The sequence below is a fragment of the Odocoileus virginianus genome, chromosome 10 (genome assembly GCF_023699985.2).
Source record: "Odocoileus virginianus isolate 20LAN1187 ecotype Illinois chromosome 10, Ovbor_1.2, whole genome shotgun sequence".
Lineage (NCBI taxonomy): Eukaryota > Metazoa > Chordata > Mammalia > Artiodactyla > Cervidae > Odocoileus > Odocoileus virginianus.
The window spans coordinates 51,084,477-51,105,099 of record NC_069683.1 but is presented as its reverse complement, the minus strand read 5'-3'; the positions used below and the strand labels follow the sequence as shown (position 1 = coordinate 51,105,099).

At 53.7% G+C, this 20,623-nt stretch overlaps 1 protein-coding gene across 3 annotated transcripts in view; it reads left to right on the top strand.

Annotated features, from left to right (window-relative positions):
* ZBTB16 (zinc finger and BTB domain containing 16) overlaps positions 1 to 16,675 on the top strand; it is a 199,755-nt gene extending 183,080 nt beyond the window's left edge. For all 3 annotated transcript variants that reach the window (XM_070473559.1, XM_020872802.2, XM_020872806.2), the window contains exons 5-7: positions 3,253 to 3,423; positions 8,677 to 8,844; positions 11,080 to 16,675. In XM_070473559.1, coding sequence (XP_070329660.1) covers positions 3,253 to 3,423; positions 8,677 to 8,844; positions 11,080 to 11,309 — 569 coding nt within the window. In that variant the 3' untranslated portion in view covers positions 11,310 to 16,675. The remainder of the gene's footprint in view (positions 1 to 3,252; positions 3,424 to 8,676; positions 8,845 to 11,079) is intronic.
* The last annotated feature ends 3,948 nt before the right edge of the window (positions 16,676 to 20,623 follow it).

Here is a 20,623-nt window from a genome sequence, read left to right as displayed (position 1 = left end):
TGTCCCGCCTGGCGATATGGCCTTCTGCCATCCGACCTCCAGTAACTGTCCCTGCTTACCTTCATCCTTGGTGGGGGGGGGGTCTGTCCTTTCTTCCTGCCTGCTTTGACATTTGATTGTGTTGTTTCTAGCTTGGCTCCTGTGCCCGCTCTGGTCCTTAGCTCCTCAGTACACTTCATTTCTTAAAGCCCAAGAAAGAATCTCCAAAGCCTTCTTGGGGTCAGCCTGTCTTATCCTCTGGCTGGTGGTTGGCATGTCTGTGTCCTCCACTCGGCCAGGACCCTGTGTCTCTGGTTGATCTCAGCATCCCTCTTGTCACCTAGTACAGTGCCTGCGCTAGGTGAAACTCACAGAGTTGACTGAATGGACACGAAATAGGCACAGATGACCCTGAGAAGAAGGAGCTGCACAGTGGGGCAGCTCTGGGGCCCTGGGAAGACCCGGAGGGTGAGGCTGCCAGGGTTCTCAGTCTTCTCTGGGCTGGGACTGACCCTCAGATCTCCTCTGGGCTTGGCTTTTTAGGCTTGGGATCTCCTACTGGGAATGTGATTCATGTTCCCTCTGACCCAGGCTCCTTCCACACCGGGGATTTTGAGGGATCCATAAGGAGAAACCTGGGCTCTTAAAGGGCATGGCTTGCTCAGGAAGCTTGTTCTCTCTTAGCGATGAAAGGCAGATGTTTGATGTCTGGCTTCATCGGGACTCTCTGTGGGTTGAGGTTCAGGCCAGAGATGGAGCTGATGCTGGGGGCTCGTGGGATGAAGCAGCCGGAGTTTCCGTGCCCCTGGATGTGCTGCAGGTGGACTCCACTCTGGGGAGCGCTGCCCAGGCCAGACTGGACTTTGAGGACTCACTGTCAACCCTTGTCTGTGTCTGCTGGGCAGACCACTCCTCTCACTGTGCCCCCCTCAATCAAATGGAGTGACCACCTCAGTTCTTCTTGCAGAGGCCTCGCTGGCTCCCAGCGGAGTTGGAAGGCTTCAGAGAGCCCTACCTCGTGACTTGGCTTCTAGGGCGCTCCTCCTGGCCTGGGCTGTCTGTTGCTCAGGTGGACCTTGGATGCATGGGGGCTCCTGAGCCAGCCGGGTTAGAGCTGGCTCGCTCTATCATCATTGTGCCTCTTCTCAGAGAGGCCCAGGCAGGAAGGGAGACATTAACCCAATTCTGTGGTTTCTGAAATCAGACAAACTGAGGCATGTATAAATCCCAGCTCCTCTTCTTTCTGACTGTGTGACCTTGGGCAAGTTATTTAACCACTCTGTTTTGCCATTTGTGAAAAGGGGCATGAGCATCCTACCGGGTACAGTTGCAAGTTTTAAATGAGATGATGGCATCGATACAGCGCCTAGCACAAGGCCTATAGCGGTTCCCCTTCCCTCTGCTCTTTGAGGCCAGGAGGAAGTTTGTGCCCTTGCTGGTACTCATCTCCCCTGCCCAGCCTTCCCTGGACCCGGATGCAGGCAATGCCCGCAGGTGGGATGGATTATGGCTTCAAGTGCCCTGAGGGGTGGGGCTGTAGGGAAATGAGAAGCCATCCTTGTCTTCCGGCTAGTCCATTGCAGACCCAGCCAAGAATGGTACTGAGGCAGCCAGAAGAGATCTCTTGTTTGCTGTCTCCACTGATGGGACCCAAAATAGCAGCCAAAGAGCTACCAGCTGGGACTCAGGTGGAAGGTTCAGATGCTTCCTCCTGTGCTGCTGAACCCCAGAAAGCCACGGCTCCACAGCAGCGCTGGACAGAGGGTTGACGAACAGAAAATAGCAGCCTGTCTTTGTAGGGCCTTCCTGGTGGCTCAGTGGTGATGAACCTGCCTGCCAATGCAGGAGATGTCGGTTAGATCCTTGGTCAGGAAGATCCCCTGGAGAAGGAAATGACAGCCCACTCCAGGATTCTTGCCTGGGAGATCCCATGGACAGAGGAGCCTGGTGGGCTACAGTCCATCGGGTTGCAGTTAGACACGACTTAGCGACGAAACAGCAGCAACAACTTTGTAGGATATCATGGGGTACCTGCTTCTACTTCTGATCAGCACAGAAAACAACGAGAGTTAAATAAAAATTTCGTGTCCCTCATTAGCTTAAAATCTCTTGACAGAGGACTCCCCTGGTGGTCCAGTGGTTAAGACTTTGTTTTCCAATGCAGAGAGTATGGATTCAATCCCTGATTGGAAATCTAAGATACCACACTCCTCATGGCCAAAATACCAAAACATAAAACAGAAGCAGTATTGTAACAAATTCAATAAGGACTTTAAAAATGGTTCACATTTAAAAAAAAAAATCTTAAAAAAAAAATCCCTTGACAGTTGCACGTTGGTCTTGGGATGAAGCCTGAAGCTCTTACCACGATTTTCAAGACCCCATACAAGCTGGCCCAGCCCACTTGTTTGACCTCCTCCCTGTTTTCTCTCTCCCTCCCTAGCTGCACTGTTCTGCCTGATCCTTCTACCTGCTGTGTTTCTCTCCAGTTTACAGATACTATTTTTTCTTCCTGGAATGCTGTCCCCATGTCCCCAGTGTGTTGGGTAACATCTGTGATGAGGGCAGGCACTTTGTACAGTTCTCCATGGCTGCATCTCCAGGGCCAAAAAGAGCCCTACTTGTAGTAGATACTAAAATAGTGTTTGTTCAAAGAACGGACCCTTAGGATGTGTGCATTCATGAGTGGAGATGTGGTTAAGAGAATCGGGTCTGTAGCGTCAGGGGAGGATCAGATCCAGGCTGCCTGGCCTTGAATCCCAGCTCCGTTTGCTTGTGAACTCTGCTACTTTGGACAAGTTATTCAGTCTCTCTGTGTCTCCTTTTCCTTATCTGAGGGGTGAGGCTGTTGAGGCCCCCTTTTGCAGATGGGATGTTTTAAGTGTTACATTCCAATGACGGCTTTCATCTTCGCTATTGTGGTTCCTCACAGAGGCCCCCGGACACCCCATCTCCTGCCCAGGCTTGGAAAGTCCCTCTGATAGACGGCTTCTTGGTACCCTGCCTTTGACACAGCACTCCAGACAATTGCAGACTCATTTGCTGCCATGATGTTTTTGATTAATATCTCTGTTTCTCCCACTAGACTTTAGGCTCCATGAGGATGGGAAGTGAGTGGATTTTATCCACCAGTGGAGCCGTGTGCGGGGGGCTCCATCAGCATCACGTGGCCCGCGCTGCCTCTGGGTTTGATGCTGAGCGTGGGGCCGTGGTGCTGTCCTGCCGCTGGCTCGTGCTCCGGCCCAGCTGAGGCTCTGCCCTGTCTCCCTGCAGGCACGGACATGGCTGTCTTCTGTCTGCTGTGCGGGAAGCGTTTCCAGGCACAGAGCGCGCTCCAGCAGCACATGGAGGTCCACGCAGGCGTGCGCAGCTACATCTGCAGCGAGTGCAACCGCACCTTCCCCAGCCACACCGCCCTGAAACGCCACCTGCGCTCACACACAGGTAGGCTGGCCATGCGCGGCGGGGCAGGGTCTTTGGGAACCGCTGTCTGAACAGTTTACCTTCGGACTCATCGATGGGGGAGCCCTCGGCCCTTCTCTGCTCAAGGGTCCGGTGTGCAGGGGCCTCCAAGGTGCAGGCCAGTGTGGACAGCTCTTATCCCGTCACACCTTGGGGACGTTTAGTTCTCAATATCTCTGTGCCCAACAGAGACGGCTCTCATCAGAAATGTAGGCTCATGAGTCCCCCCACCCCAGAAACTTCCATTCAGTGGGCATGGGTGGGATCTAAGACTCAACATGGTTAGTAAGTATTCCCAAAGATTGTGATGCCAGTGCACCTGAAATGAATTTTGAGAAAAATCTGCCTGCTTGGTCTCTGTTTCCCACCACTGGTCCTACTCCACACACACACACACACACACACACACACACACACACACACTGTGCCATTGTGTGCACACACGTATACATACCATGCACACATATTGTGCACACACACATTGTGCAGGTACGCACACGCTATGCACACATACATGTTGTACATACACACTGTGCACATACATACTATACACACACAACACACACACATTGTGCACACACGCTGTGCACACATGTGCACACACTGCACGCTGTGCACACACACAGCATACACACATACACACACACACGCTGTGCACATACGTTTCTGAGGTCAGCCTTGGGCTTTTAAGGGAATGTGGCAGAAGTGATCCTGCTTATTCCACAGTTAACAGAAGCACATGTTCTGCATTGGGCCTTACCCTGTTGCGGGGAGACCGTGTGGGTGTATATACTGTGAGCCGTGCTGAGCCAGTCACAGATGCTGGGGGAAGAGAGTAGCTGGAAGTCAGGGGTTGGGGGTGGGTACTTGACTCTGAGACCCAAGGGGCATTGGCTTTCTTGCATCATCCCCTAACCCCCAGCAATGTCATAGGTGACTTGAAGCCTCCCTTTGTCTGACTACATGGGTAAAGGATTGCCCGTTTCTAAATCCACATGTGTCTCTGCTTATGTGTGTTCTGTCCTGGGTTTGTGGCGAGAGGTGGGTGATGGGCCCGGGGAGATAGAGAGGCACATTCTCTTTCTGGGGGTGTAACAGGGTGTGTTCTCTTGGCTGCTGGAGAGGGTATAAAGAAGTCTGCGTGCCTCAGGACAGACTTGGCAGGACCCTTTCTCACTCTTGGGTCTTGTCACAGCCCCAGGGTTAACTGGCAGGCTTTGCTGAATACGGGAGAGGTGGTTATCCATCACAAGCTGGCCTGTCCTGCTGGCCGGAGGCGTCCTCACCGAGGAGCCTCCCGGGCTCTCGCCTCTGGATGCCATTCTGTTCAGGGGAGCATGTTGCCTTAGCATAACCAGATTTGCTTAGAACTTCTTAGATTTGCTGGCTTAGGATGAGGGGAGGTCCCAGAGGGTAAGGCCCAACAAGAAGGGCGGAGGAGGAGAGGATGCTGGCAAGAACTTTCTCTGCAGTGACCGCCTAAGCCTCCCCGGCAGGTATCACACCTGCCCCACTGGGTCCCTAAGCTCGGCTTATCGAAGATGGCCAGTTAGCTTTCAGACACTTCTTTTTTATTACTTTTTGTTTCTTTTTGGCTGCGGTGGGGTCTTCGTTGCTGCACGTGGGCCTTCTCTAGTGGCAGCAAGTGGGGGCTGCTCTCTGGCTGTGGCTTCTCATCGCAGTGGGCCCTCTCGTCGCAGAGCATGGGCTCCACAGCCTGTGGGCTCCGTCGTGGTGCACAGGCTCAGTTGCCCTGAAGCATGTGGGGTCTTCTCAGAGAAGGGGTCAAACCCATGTCCCCTGCATTGGCAGGAGGATTCTTAACCACTGGAACATCAGGGAAGTCCCCCTTCGGCCCCTTCTGAGCACGCTGCTGGGTCCCATCAGCTGGATTCATGGGACTGGGACGATCCCACCCAGGATCGCCATGCTCTGCCCATGCTGGCTTCTCAGAGCTCAGATACCGAAATGTCACGGGTCCCTGTGTCAGTCTCGGTGCGGATCCATCGGGAGGGCCTGTTTCCAGACATTTTGGGAGAAGTACTTGTTTCATCCAGGAAACATGGAGCCGTGTGCACTGATTGTGCACACACAGACCAACACCCATCAATTTCACACCAGCCAGGCCCTGTGCACACAGCGCTCACAGGCCGAGCACACCCCCACACAATGCCTCATTAATATTCCGTTGTTCTTGGCCCATTTGCTGCTGGGGCCGGGTGTTTAGCATCGGCAGCTGTGTTTGGTAGGTTAGTCCAGCCACGCTCTTGGCATTGATGGATCCCTGATTCACACGGCTCATCATATAATAAACTCTCAGCTGTGTTGGAGGGGTGGCTGAGGGGCTGCCGGGATGGGGCTGGGGTGCGGAAGAGGACATTGGGTTTGGCCAGTGCCACGGAAACCAACCAGGTGAGGACGGACCACTGGTGTCACAGGTGCACTGGGCAGGCCGTCGGGGGCTCTAATTAGTCTCGTTTGTCCTGCACTTAATGTCAAGCTCATTAAAGAGGCTACAGAGTTAATCAACATACCACAAATTGGATTTTGAGTTCTGCAGCCAGTTTTGTGTACATTATGGCAACACTGACACGATTAACTCTCAGGGTGAGGATTTTGAGCCAGGTGCTTCAAAATCCGTGTGTGGGGGGTGTGTGTGTGTGTGTGTGTGTGTGTGTGTGTCTGTGTGTTGGTACATTGCTGTGTTTTTTCTTCCTAAATGTTTTATTCCTTTCCCTGGACTGCCTCTAGAGATTTCCTATTTAAACTCATTTAATGTGATCCACTTCATAATTAAATTCATAAAAATCTGATCAAACCAACCTCTCTGCCTTAACCCTTTGTTTTTTAAACTCTCCAGGCCCCCTCTAGAGGGGGCAAGACGCAGACCGACGGCGGTGCCCCCCGCCCACCCGCCGAGTGGCTGCCGATGTACGTTTTAATTACCGGCTCCGGCTGAAGTCTCACGTGGGCCCTGCCTTATTTATTTATTTATATCTTAATGAGGATACTGAATCCTTGATTAAAGTCGTAATCGTTGCCGATTCAGTAAGGAGGAGGGGTTGGATGTCAGACGGTGGTGAGCACAGACGTCTACACACACACACAGTGGTGTGCGGGGCCAGATCAACCCTCACTCTGTTAGACACACAACTAATTAGGACCAGGGTCTGCTTGGGCCTCGTCTCCCCTGGGGTTGGATGAGGCTGGCGGCTGGGGGACCGGGCAGTCTGCACAGCCCCGCAGCGAGAGGGCAGGCAGGTGCCGGAACCCAGACCTCTGCTCATCCCCAGATCTGCACGTGGGGGGGTCTCTCCTCTGAGCCCAGGGCAGGGCCCCTAGGATGGTGGGGACTGGCGTGGAAGGATAGCTCTCCTCTTCGAGCTTCTTCCATCCGACACCTCAATGGGAGTGTTCCCACCCACCCCTTTACACCCTCGGAGCATCTTACAAGTCTTCCTCCTGTGAGAGAGCCCACCAGCCAGCGGACCCCAGCGTCCTCTCCCCACAGAGCCTTAAAAGCCCTTCAGAGCCATAAGAAGAGATGAGAATTTATGTGGGTACAAAGGCCTGCCTTCAAGAATGGGGAGGTTTGGTTAGAGGCCTGAGGAGGGGAGAGAGAGAAGAGAGTAAAATATCATTTTAAAGAGGAAGTGAAGGCGCAGGCATGCAAGTCTATAACGAGAAGGACAATTTATGCCCAGGCACGAGCGCAGTTTGACATGGGGATAATGAAAAAGCGTAGGTCATTGTGGATGACTTAAACCTTCAGTGGCTGAAGAAAATGTATGAAATGCAGAGGACATTACACGGTTGGCAGCCTCGCACATCTGCAGAGGGACAAGTGAAATACAGTGGGCCATTCTTTACCATAAACTGTGGTTGTTGGAGATGCAGCCCAGAGAAATTGTAATTACAGTGACAAGACGAATCAGCGATATTTAAATATTCATGAACAAAGTCTGGGGTGATCAATCTATCTTTATTGTCTGTGCCTTCACTCCTGTAATAAATAAGTAGCTGAAGTCTTCACCTTTCATCCCCCCTGCCACCGAAGCCCCCACTTTGGGTACAAAGGGAAGGATGGTTAATCCCCACGCCCCAGCCTCTGACCTGGTAGGGGACTTCAGGGTGCATTACAAACAGGATGCTGATGGGCATAGCTGCCAGGCCAGGGAAAGGGAAAGGCCGTTCTCCCCCAGTTTCATGTACTGACATTTTCTGAGCACCTTGATTGGTTTGACTGTGTGCTATGTACTGAGGCCACAGGGATGAGTGAGGCTTCCTTCTGGCCCTCGTGGCGCTTCTGTTCCGTGGGCCCAGTGGGTGTCACAACAGATACAACTCAGCATGTCGGTTAGTATTCAGCTAAGTGTTCAGTGTCCAGACCCTGGAACTAGATACAAATCCCAGCTCAGCTCCTTACTAGTTCTTTGACCTTAGGGACCATGTTTAAGCATCTCTAAATATCTCATTTTTCTCATCTGTAAATTGAGAATGATACTATCTTTTTTGTACGGTTGTTGAAATGATTACGTGAGGTTCTCAACGCAGTGATGAGCACTCAAGAAACGTGGGCCATTTTAATTAGAAAGCGCCATGACAATTGTACCACTATTACAAAAGGGACAGAATGCCGGACAGTTCTTCTCTCTGGAGACAGAGGAGAAAGTGACTCAGTTTGCCTGGGCTAGGATGATGGGGGTAGCGCCAAAGGGAAACTTCTGAACCGTGGTGACAGGTGATCTGGGTTTTGACAGGTGACTAGGAGTTCATCAAGAAGAGAGTATCAGGCAGACAGAACACCTGCATGAGACTGTGGGGGAGGGGAAAGCAGGGCAACTGAGAACACTGGAGGGGTGTTCTGAGAGGAGTGGAGTCAGGCTGGAATGGCTTGCACCCTTGACCTAGAAGAAAAGGAGCTGGGAGCAGGGTCTAGAAGCCCCTGGGTCTGCTCTACCCCCAGGGCGCCTGCCTTCTGGGGGCTCTGTCCTCCCTGAGTTAGATGGGCTCTCTTTTCCCGGGACGAGCCCTTGAGGCATGGATGGCGGCGGGGCTGTGCGTGCTGCTCCCCGTTAATGCTAAGGGGCTGGCAGGGGTGCGGGCTCCTCAGTCATCTCTGCAGGTGGTGAGTACAAGCAGTCTAGTCCTTCTGGTGCTCTGATCCTGCCCCGAAGTCCCCTAAAGAGAGGGCGGGCAGAGGCGAGGGCCTGATGCAGCCCCTTGTCCCCACAGGCGACCACCCATACGAGTGTGAGTTCTGCGGCAGCTGCTTCCGGGATGAGAGCACACTCAAGAGCCACAAGCGTATCCACACGGGCGAGAAACCCTACGAGTGCAATGGCTGCGGGAAGAAGTTCAGCCTCAAGCACCAGCTGGAGACGCACTATCGAGTGCACACAGGTACCGGGGACAAACAGCCGGCTCCGGCCTGGGGGCGGGGCAGGCGGGTCCCCAGAGGAGACCAGGCGAGGACGGTCCCAGGCTGAAGCAGGGTGGAACGGCTCCTGTTAAGGCTCAGTATGGTGACCTGAGTCCCACTACCTCCTGGACAGGGCGAGGCAGACATTGCTAATCGATCACACTTTCTGGGAGCCCAGAGCAGCCTTCCAGGCAGCCATGCCAATAGCTCGCAGATGATGTCCATTCATGAATCCTTAATTAGGGTTCACTTGCCCGATTAGCAGAAAATGAAGGCCAGGGTTATTTCCTATGACTTGAGGGTTAGAATAAGACCCTAGGGGACTTTAAGTTAGGATTTATCATGAGGGTTGGGAAAAATCGTAAGTTCGATTGAGTTCCAAGATTAGAAAAGCCGATGATTTTTACTAACCCCTCCACGTGTATAATGTTTTACCATTTCAAAGGGCCTTCCCCTTCCTTTTTACGTGAATGTGAGCAACTGTTTCCTTAGGGCCTGAGGACAGAACAGGTGGAAGTGGTCCTGATGTCCCGCGCTTCCAGAGCTGGGGGCAGTGGGAAGCTGGAGCTGGCCCCAGCCTGCCTGGGAATGCCACAATTCAGATGTCTTTCCTGCCCCCCCACCGTGTTCATTGTTACCACCTTGTTTGCTTAAAATCGGCCACGTGGGAGTATTCACAGCATGACCATCGGCAAACACTACAAAATCAGGGCTTTGTGGAGAGTCCGACATAAACACTTAGCACCAGCACACTGCTGGGTTGGAGGGTAGATATTCAGAAGGGCTTCCTCTGAGGATAAGAAGTGGTGGAAGGTAGTGGAGTGTGGCCAGAGAGAAAGCTTCCCCTGATCAGGGAAAATAGCTGCCTGAGCAGTTAGAAGGGAGAGGTGATTCTGCTGCTGGGGAGGGTGTGAGTTCCTGGGAGGGGAGGTGGATGCAGGGGGTAGTAAGCGTAGGATCTGTGTTGTCACAGGTCTGCGTTGGGCCACACGGAGAGGACTGGGTGGTCGTTGCTGACAACTGCAGTGACCCCCAGGATTTCACAGAACCTCAGGGGCTTCCTTAGCCCCTTGTGGGAGATATGACCTGGCGGGCAGATCATTAAATGCATTGGCACTGACTATCGTAAATAGCTGGTCGATAGTTAGATCACTTTGGCTGTTCATTACTTCATTATTTGCAGGGGCCTCTGCACGGAGGAGTATCGATAGCGAGATGGCTGGCCAGTTAATTACTGTATCGAAACAAGGTTCTCCTGCGTCCTCTGCTCAGCTCCAGGGGACTGTAACAGAGGGATGGGTGGTCACTGCTAGGACATGGGCCACGGGCTCCCAGGGTCGCCATCCCTCCCCCATTCTAGCTCGAGAGGGAAGGCAGGGTCCAGGGCAGATTCTTCGAGTCTTAGAAGAGGAGCCATTCCCAGGGGTAGTGTGCTTGCCGTACTGGGGTCCTCTTACTTTCACCACCCCCTGCTCCCCACCAGCTGTAGCCCTGAAAGAACTCTATCCCCTTGCTTCCCTAGAAGGAGCTGTGTGCTAAAGAGCCATCCCTAAGGACTTTAGAGGCTTTGAGAGCACTTTTCTAGACTTCTGTTTCCTCTCTTAGGAAGGGGAGAGTCCACCCACTAGAGAGAGTTTAGAGTAAGTCCAGGGGCTGGAGCTGGCCCACGCATGACCACTACCTCTGTGTGGCTATTTATTGGCTTGGCCAAAAAGTTCATTCAGGATCCCAATACCCAAGACTTCCCTTGTGATTCAGCTGGAAAAGAGTCCGCCTGCAGTGCAGGAGACCTGGGTTGGGAAGATCCCCTAGAGAAAGGAAAGGCTACCCCCTCCTGTATTCTGGCCTGGAGAAATCCATGGACTGTACAGTCTGTGGGGTCGCAGAGTCAGGCACGACTGAGTGACTTTTGCACACACACACGCACACACACAATACATTAGTTACGGTGAACAAGATTAAGAATGTAATATACTGGAAACTAATCAACTACACTTCAATTAAAAACCCAAAAGAACATAGGGTCGCAGTTGCACGGGCCACATTTCAGGCACTTGGGAGCCAGCTGTGACTCGTGGCCGCCACCCTGGGTGGTGCACCCATCACTGTGGAAAAGTGCCGACCTAGAGGGACTGAATGTCTCCAGCAAGCCTGAGTGGGGGTGCTCACAGCCCCCTCCCTCTCTCCTGGCTTCTCCTGCCCCCCTCCCCCCACAGGTGAGAAACCCTTCGAGTGCAAGCTGTGTCACCAGCGCTCCCGGGACTACTCGGCCATGATCAAGCACCTGCGAACGCATAACGGCGCGTCGCCCTACCAGTGCACCATCTGCACGGAGTACTGCCCCAGCCTGTCCTCCATGCAGAAGCACATGAAGGGCCACAAGCCCGAGGAGATCCCGCCCGACTGGAGGATAGAGAAGACTTACCTCTACCTGTGCTATGTGTGAGGCCGGCCTGTGGCCGCGGCGGGGGAGCGAGGAGCAGGAGGAGAAGAGATGGAGCTGGATGGAGTCCAGGAGGACCGTGCAGGGGAAAAAAAAAAAACAAAAACACAGCAAAAAACAAAAAGCAAACAAATATAAAAAAGCAGAAAGGAAAAAGAGAGAAAGGAAAAGGAAGTCTCGGAGCTGTCTGGCTCTGGTTCTGTCTGGGGCTCCAGGTGACCCGGATGCCTGGCTCAGCCCCTCCACCCAGGCTGGGGGTCCCTCCTTTCCTGGCTGGGGGTTGGCCTGCTCTTTTTGGGTGGGGGTGGAGGCAGGGGTTTGTTGAGCTCAGATGGTGGGATGTTTCTCTCTTCCCTCCACCCAGATCCTCCTTTTGTGTCCGGAAATAGAGACTAGGAAGGGGCTGAGGGACCCTCTGGTCAGAGTCAGACCATCCCTGCCTGCCATCTTTTCACTGACTCCTTGGAAGGTGCGGGGCTGAGGGATGGGTGGGGGTGCTCCAGGGGGGCAGACTGCAGAGGGGTGGGGCTGGGCTGGGTCACTGGTTGACACTCACAAAGGCAGCTCTAGTTTGCTGGGGGGCACATTGGGGTGGGGAGGGGCCCTCCCGCCCTGCCCACTGCTCAGTTCATGTGTTGCTTTCTTCGTCCGCCACACCCGGGGGTCCCTTCACAGTCTTTCAGGAGCCTCGGGGCTCTTGCCCACTGCTCCCCGGCTCTCATTGACTCCTGTCCTCCCCGCCCCCTCCATGGATCGGAGTGTCTCCTGCCTCCTCGGCTCCCTGGTGGAGAAGCTGGGTCTGACTCGAGCCCCTCCCCAGCAACTTGCACCCTTTCGCTTCCTGAAAAAATGCAGACAAATTCAGTGGAATAGCCCATCCCAGTCCAGCCATCCTGAGCAAGATTCCTGCTGAGCTGCTTTTGCTTCCAAAATGGAAACGTAACAACTAAATAGTGCTGTCCCAGCAAACAAACAGCCCCTAGGAGGAGGGTTCGGTCCCTGAAAGGGCTCGTGGCCCGTGGAGGGATGTGACGTCATTCTCCAGAGGTGCCCTACACCTGGGGGGGGGACCCCTGTCCTGGGAGGGAGTTAGCCGTGCTGGGGACCCTTGGAACTCAGGGGACCCCCCAGGCCTGGTGCTCTCTGCGGGGAGAGCCAGGTCCAGAGGGCTGTGCAGAATTCCTGACTCCCAGGGGCCCCCAGGCCGCCGAGAGGAGGAGTTGAAAGCGCTTTGCCTTGTGTTCCGTTTTGCTTCTTTTCTGTCCTCTGTTCACCTGTTAGCACATTGTACTTGAATTACCTCAGTTTTTTGTGACCTCATGAGCTTTTTTGACCCCTGTATCTCTGTTTTGGTTGGGGGTTGGAGGAATGGGGAGAGTGTTCTTTTCAGTTTCTTGTGTAAATTAATAGCTGGTTTAATAGACTTCAGCTGGCCAAGGCCCTCCCCATCCCCTTGGACGAGCCTCCCAGATGGAGGGAGCCGTGCAGAAGGAGCTGAGTACTCAGGATCTGAATGGGAGGCCGGGGCAGGAGGTGGGTGCCCGCCGGGGACACCGCAGGCCCGCAGCTGGCTCCGACCAGGCATGACGTCACCAGGCCTCGAACACTCTGGAGCGGATCCCACCTTTCTTACAGTTTGCTGGGTCCTCCGGGTCTGGGGGCCTGTGTTCTTCAAATCCTTTTTCACGCGTGTGGCCCTATCTCCGTGTGCATTATCACTGCCAAAACTGGCCTCTGGTCTCTGCAGGGCTGGTTGGGGATGAGACGGCCCGTGTGTCGTTGCGATGGGGCGGGGGTGTTGTTTTTCTCAAAGCTACCTCTTACGTTTGTCCAGTTCTTTTGTCCCCTTCACGCCTCCCCTCTGCTGCTCTGTGTCCCCTCCCCACTTCGCCCCAACCTCCTCTCCCTGAATTTTTGGAAAGCACATTTGCAATATTTGTGTTCGCTTTGAGACGGGTTTTCCGTTTCATCTCATGCTTTATTTGTAAGAGTTGTTTATGGTTTTGTTTTTTTTCTTCTTTCTCTGAGAAAATTGTGGCTGCGTTTTTATCTTTAGGTTTTAAAAAGGGGTTTAGGGAAGTGGTTTGGGGGAGAAGGGTTGTGAGGCATACAGGGAAGTCAGAGGGGTGCGTGCTGCTGTGACCACCCCCTGTTCCTGGGCCCCGTCCCTTCTGTTCTCCCCTGCAATCCCGCCCACCAAATCTGAAGGCCTTAAACGTGGTGTGTTGGGGGGATACGGATTGGGAGGACTGTGTCACTAGACCGTCACTGGGGGTGATAACGTAGGGAGGATGCTCTTTTGCAACTATAATGGTGATTTAGTGCTTTGGAAAGGAAAAAAAGTTAAACTTGAAATATGTAACTAGAACAGTTGTCTTGTTTATAATGTGAAAAGAGTGGAATCATTGGGGGAGGGGCAGTCCGTAAGAAATCTGTGTGCACTATTGCGGCCTCCCCCAGTCCTGGAAGAAGGGGGGACAGGCTGGCCCTCAGGGGATCTATAAATCCCAGAAAACAGTGTTTGAACAGCAAGATACCATTCACCTTAGGTGGGGAAGGGTAAAAATAAAAAATCAAACTATTCCATAGGCCCAGCTGACCCCTCTCCCTCTCCCCCTACCCTTCCCACACAGCCTGGGTCTCCTCCCCTGTTCATAAAAGCTGAGAGGGTTGAGCTAATATTTACAAATTGTAATATTTTTGTAATATTTGTTAGTTCCTTCATCAGTTCTACCAGACCTTGTCCTTTTCCTTTTGTAATGTGAATAGGAAAAAAAAAAAAAAAGACAAAAAAATTCACCACCACCAAAATAGCCCTCTGTACATGCGTGTGCGTGCGTGTGCTTGTTGTGTGCGGTTGTGTGTTCAGTCATCCAGTATTGTCGTAATCTGGTGTTGCAGCGCTGGATGGTACTTAATCAGCCCCTGCCAGCCCCCACCATCCCAGAGGGATCCTGGCCGCGACATGGGGAGAGAGAGGGTGTGGGCGTGGGGTCTCTGAAGGATGCTGAGTGGGGAGATCTCTGTACCCAGCTCTCCCCTCCTTCCACGAAGCCCCAGACTCCCTGAAGAGACTCCAGCATGCCTCTTGCCCCAGCTTCCTGCTCACACAGACAAAAACGATGCTGACCTTGCCAAGGTGGTCGGGCCTGGTGGCCTAGGTGAAGGTCAGAGGTGATCTGGAGGCTTTAGACGTGTCTGCACAGAGGGCCAAGGAGACGAGGAGGGTGGAGGCCGCGCTCTGCCCAGGTGAGACCCCAGTGCTCTCATCCCCTCTTCTCTGCCACCTGGCTCCTTGGGCGCCCCTGCCTCTGGCTGTGGTACTGCTGACAACCTGACTTGCTACTGCCTTACCCAGCACAGTGAGCTTGTCCAGTCTGGGAAGTCCACGAGGACTGACAGTCCCTTTCCTGTGTTCAGCTCCTATAACTGTGCCCCCTTAATGCTTTTGGTGACATTTCCCCCCTCACTCATCCGCTCTTTCCCTGTTCACTCCTTCACTCATTCAAAGCATTAAAATCCTATGTGTATATAGGATAGACAAATATATAGAGAGATATATATATAGCAAGAGAGAGATATAAAATAGTAAATATCATTGCTGCTTTGGGCTGCTTTGGAGGAGGCCACGAATACGGGGAAGGGAGATGTGGGGTGTAGGGGTGGGGAGGGAGGCTGGGGGACCCAGTGATTCAGTACAATCCAGGGATGCAACGCGGGCTTGTTTAATCTTTGTGCCTGAACAGTTTTTCCATGTGTAGAAAAGAAAAAAAAAAAAGGAAAAAAAAGAAAAAAAAACTGCTGCAATTTTTCACAAGTGTATGGTACCCTTCTGGATGCTGTTGGTACAACTGGCTGCTGGGGTGTCAAGGCCTTGGAAGGACAGAGCTGATTGGTTCACCTTCTTACAGGGGAGTGAACAGTGGTGGGGGGCAGCCTTCTGACTCTCAGGGGTGCTGGGGGAGATTGGTGACCAGTTCCCTGCAGACCCCATGAGGGCAAAAGCTGGGGGCACTGGATGTTAAGACAGAAAAGTGGAAAGCGAGCAGACCGTTTGTTTTTTCCTAGGCCTTTGTCAAATCTGTTTTCCCCCTCCTGTCTTTTTTCCCCTCCATCTCGGAGCTCCGTTGGTGGCACTTATTAACCTGATATTTCAGTAGGAGGGGAAAAGGCCAGACCAGGCCTATACGGTGGGACTGCTGGGTGGAGGGGAAAGGCACAACCAACCAGGAAGAAGGTGTGCAAGACAGACCAGGGGAGCTGGGTCAGGGAAAGAGGGCTGGGGAGAGGGCCTTCAGGCCCCGCAGCCCTGCCTCCCTGGGTCCTTGGCATCCCACTTTGCAGACAGGGTACCGGCCTCCTGATGTGTGTCATAGGAGTTGTTCACATAGTGTTATGCATGATCTTTGTGAGGTTAAGACGCCGTGGTGGTGCACCATGACATCCGACCCATATATATAAAGATAAATATATATATATATGTATGTAAATTATAGCACTGAGGGCTCTGCCGCCCTGCTGGACCAAGCAAAACTAAGCCTTTTGGTTTGGGTATTATGTTTTGTTTTGTTACTTGTTTTTTTTTTTTTTTTTTTTTTTGTGGCTTGTCTTCTGTCGTGACAGCACAAGTGCCAGTCCGATCGCGCTGTATTACAGAATAGTGTTTTTAATTAATTGATGTTCTAGTTCATGTCTACCTCAGCACCTCCTCTTAGCCTACTTTTAGGAGGTTGCCCAATTTTGTTTCTTCAATTTTACTGGTTACTTTTTGTACAAATCTCTCTCCCCCCTCCCTCCTTCTCCTCTGTTCCCCACTCCTCTCCCCTCCCTCCCTCCATCCCTTTCCCCTCCCTCCCTCCATCCCTTTCCCCTCCCTCCCCTCTCACTTCTGTTTGTTTCACTTTCTCTCTCACTCTCCCGTTCTTGCCCCCCCTCTGGCCCCACCCAGCCCTGAGACTCCCACGTTGTGCTTGCCAGCCCCTACCTGTTCTAAGCCCGAAGCAGTTCACCCGAACTTGTGCGGTCCTGGTTGCAGCTTGCCGCATCTGCCTTCGTTTCGTGTAGATGGACGCGTTTCTTTGTAATTTCAGTGTTTCTGACGAGATTTAAAAAGAAAAAGGAAAAAAAAAAAAAGAAAAAAATGAATTTACTGCTGCAGGTTTTTTTCTCTCTCTCCATGTGTCACTAAGTGAAGTTTGTGCCTTCTATAGCAAAGAGAATATTTTTTACATCCTACTAACAGTAGATTTTTTTGTAGTGAACATTTTTTGTATTTTTATTTATAAGTCTCATAAGAAAAATAGCAATGTTCAGTTGTATACCTTGAATCTGCAGTTAGAAGAGAATAAAGTTAATTCAGTTGTCTCTGGCTTGAAGTGTCCCCCCTTTTTTAAAATGTGCTTTGCCTTTTCTGTCTTTTCCTGGTTGGGGAGGAACTGAGATTTCTGTCTGGGGATGGGAAAGAGGGTGCATTACACCTCAGCCTCACTTATGTGGCCCTTTTATGCATATTTGAGAGGCTCATACCCACCTCAAGACATACTTACCTAGTAAGTTTTCATTTAAAAAATAGCATTAAATACACAAATAGCATTTGGCCCTTGGTATGGTATGTGAAGCAGGTTTCCAGGGTGGCTCAGTGGGTAAAGAATCTGCTTGCAGTGCAGGAGACGCAGGTTCGATCCCTGGGTCAGGAAGACTCCCCTGGAGGAGGGTCGGTCAACCCACTCCAGTATTCTTGCCTGGAGAATCCCATGGACAGAGGAGCCTGGCGGGCCACAGTCCATAGGGTCTCAAAGAGTCAGATATGACTGAAGAGGCTGAGCACACAGGATGTGTGAAGCAGATATTTGTCCATTTATCGCTTCAGCATAAATGTTCATCCAGTAATTTGCACAGTTATTGTCATAAACCTTGGGAATATAGTGAGAAGGGAGCAGACATCCCCTCAGGAACTGATATTCTAAGCTGCTGGGTTGGAATGTTCTTAGATTATAACTTGTCCTGATCCCACAGCTGGTGAGTGGCAGGGTCACAACCTGCATCTAGAACTCTCTGTTCCAAATCAGGTTCCTTTTTTCGTGAAGCCAGAAGCAGGGGGACTCCTGTCTGGTCTTAGAGACATTTTCTACTTTTTGCTCACAGCCAAGTGAGTTTCATCTGTTTCTCAACAAGAAGCTGCCCCCCAGTTAAAGGTCCCTCGGTCTGGCAGCCGGGCCTAGTGGAGAGAGGAGTTTGGAGCTGGCGGGGCGGGAGTGGGGGGCAGGGGGTGGGGACACAAGCCCAGCATCACCACTCACAGAATAAAGCCTTTGTACAAACTGGGATGGCATGGCTCCTCCCACGCTATCCTGTCTTAGGGTCTGTCTGCTTTCCTCTCCTCGGGGATAGGAGCGTTTGCCCCGCGGGTAAGTGTAAGCCAGAAAGCCAACGTTACCCAATCCCAGACACACTGGCTCAACACCTCTGCCCGAGGCCACCTACCTGCCTGACGCTGACCAGAATAATGAGGAGGAGAATCCGTCTGGTCACGAAGACCTAGCTAAGAACACAGCAGCCCGCCCCCCTGGGTGTGCAACCAGGGCCAGGCCTCGGGCCGGCCTGGCCTCCAGCGGCATCCTGGGCCTGACCAAAAAGCATCGTCCGCGTGACGCCTTCCCAGCACCAGCTGGGCGGTGGGGCCTGATCTCCGGCCTCACCTGCCAGCTCTAGGCGCCGTCCTTCCCCCCCCCGCCCCACCCCCGTGCTGTGTGACCCTGGGGCTGCGCGCTGCAAACCACCTGGAGCTACACTCAGCTGCCTGGGTGGGTGGCTGCGGGTGGCCGCTCTGTCCGTTTGTCCTTCCTCCTCTCCCGGCCTCTGTGCTCCGCTCTGGTCGTTTTCCTTCACCTCCTCGTCTCTCTTTCCCTCTCCCCCAGCCCTTCTCCCCTCTCCCCTTCTCTCTCTGTCTCTCCTTTCTCTTGAGGTTCCTTTGGGTCCCATACTGCCTTCCCCTCCCATGTTTCTCATATTGGAAAACAACCCTTTGCCCCTTGATTTCGAGCCCCTGCCCCGTTCTTTGGAGCCCTTCCTTGGGCTGGGCCTTTCTTCTCCAGGTCCCTGCTCATTCCCATGCCCCCCCACCCCCCATCCCCGGGCCTCCCTGCCCCTCCCCCACGCTCCCTCCTCCCCCCTCCCCCCCAGGCCTCAGCGTTCTCTTGACAGATGGGAGGGCAGTGAGTGCTCCCTCTTTAAAACAACATTTAATCGCCGTTTTCTGTTCTCGGACATCAAAGCTGGGGCTTAGGCGCTGTGCTGGGGTCGCGGTGCGCGGGCTCTGGGGGAGAGGAGGTGAGTGAATAGGGCCGGACTGAATGGGCTTTGTGTGGCCGCTGGGGTCTGCCTGCTTTACATGCTCTTTGACCCAGATATGATCTCATGGAGAGAAAGAGGCCCTGGCCCTGGCCAGCCTGAAAACGCTCCATGGCCTGACTCAACCCCCGACCCCACCCCCCAGCCTCCCTCCCCAGGACAGGGGGCCGCCCGCCCGCCCGCCTGTGGCCAGTCCAGGTGCAGCCGCCCTCGGCTCCAGCCTTCAGCCCGGGGCCACCTCCTCCAGGACCGGACTTGCCCAGAGGAGCTCCGCTGGGCTCAGAAGAGGGACTGGGCTGCTGGCAGGGCGGGCTGGGGGCTCCGTTCCTCCTGACTGTGTCTCCGAGGACATTAGGCGGGAGCCGGCCCCTCCCTGCACACAGGCACACTGCCCCCTCTTGGTTGAGGCCGGTGGTTTTCGGGTGGGTGCTGGGGTCACACGGCTCAACCTCAATGCTCAGCCGCTCCGAGGGGCCCCCCTCCCGCCAGAGGTCGGAGCGCCAGGCGGCAGAACCAGCAGAGCCTTGCTGAAGACTCAGGTTGTGGCAGGCCAGCAGAGTTGTCCAGCTGAGTCCGAGGCCAGGGCGTTCTCCACCCCGGTCCACATTGCTGGGGCTCCTGCCTGGCCGCTCCGGGGCCCCTCGTCCCCACCAGGAAGGCAGGGAACTGCAGGGTGCTGACCCCACATGCTCTTCCTCTCTCTGTCCACTCGAGTTTGCAGCAGCCAGATGGATTTCCCAAAAATGCAAACAGCATCACGTCACTCCTTTGATTAAAGTCCCTCATTACTCTGCAGATGGAGTTCTGATTCCTTCCTTAACAGGGTTTATAAGACCCTCCATGAGAGAACCCCTGCCGGCCGGCCCAGACTCATCTCAGCATCACACCCTGCCCTGCCCTTGTCCCCGCCTCCCCCGCCCCTACCTGTGCTCCAGACTGCAGAGGGTTTCTGGAAGACACTGAACTCCGTCCCCCATGGGCCTTTGCTTGTGCTGTGTCCTCTTCTGGGAAGTGCATCACCCACATACACACTGGCCTCCCTTTAGTCTCGGCTCAGGTCCCGGGCAAACCCTAGGTTCCCAGGAAAGCTCTCCAAGGGGCCGCTGAGACTGAGTTCAGAGTCACCCCTTCCCTCCCTGGTCCCATTGTCCTCGTGCGTGGTGATCACTCGCTTCCTTAACTGTCACCGTGGCCCCAACGCTAAGTTCCTTGAGAGTGGGCATTGTGTGTCTTCATAGTCCCAGAGCCTAACGCTGTCCAGCATGTAGAAGGCACCCAGTAAAGCTTTGCCAGATAAATGGATGGGGGGAGGGAAGGAGAGGCAGCATCAGGGGTTGAGGCCGGAGTTTCTAGGGTCAGCAGGTGCACACCCATGCCGCCCAGGCACCTCCACGAGTGTGAGTGTCACCGCGTGCAGACTTCAGTGGAGGCGACCGTGCCTCCCCCACACGTGCCCACATCAGTTCAGAGAGATGCCCAAAGAGTCAGCTCATTGCCATGTGCAAGGGAGGAGCAGTCAGCCCAGGAGAGCGCTGCACCTCAGCTTGGACATCACTCTGGGTGCATGTATGCGCGTGAGCACATGGGTGTAGACACCTGGTCCCCAGCCACTTTGGGGAGAGGTTATCCCCCAGCTCTCGCCGTGGCTCAGACCCAAGCCCACCGTCTTACCCCCCAGCCCCCACCCCTCGCATGGGCTGGCGGGAGGGCAGGCTCTTCTCTGGGCTGTGTTTCCTGCTCTCCGGGGGGCATCTCAGTGAACGTGAACTCACTCATTTAAACCTGACTCTGCAGCCTTGCAGCCCCCTGCAGCGCTAATTACCCTGTAGCTCTAAACTGATTGCTGTACACTACGCTTAAGCCCTCCTTTATTTATTTACTGACTACATTAATAGCAAAGCCGCTGCTTTCTGCGGCTCACGACTGTACCCGGCTGGCTGCACCCCATTCCTCTGCCGCTGCCTCTC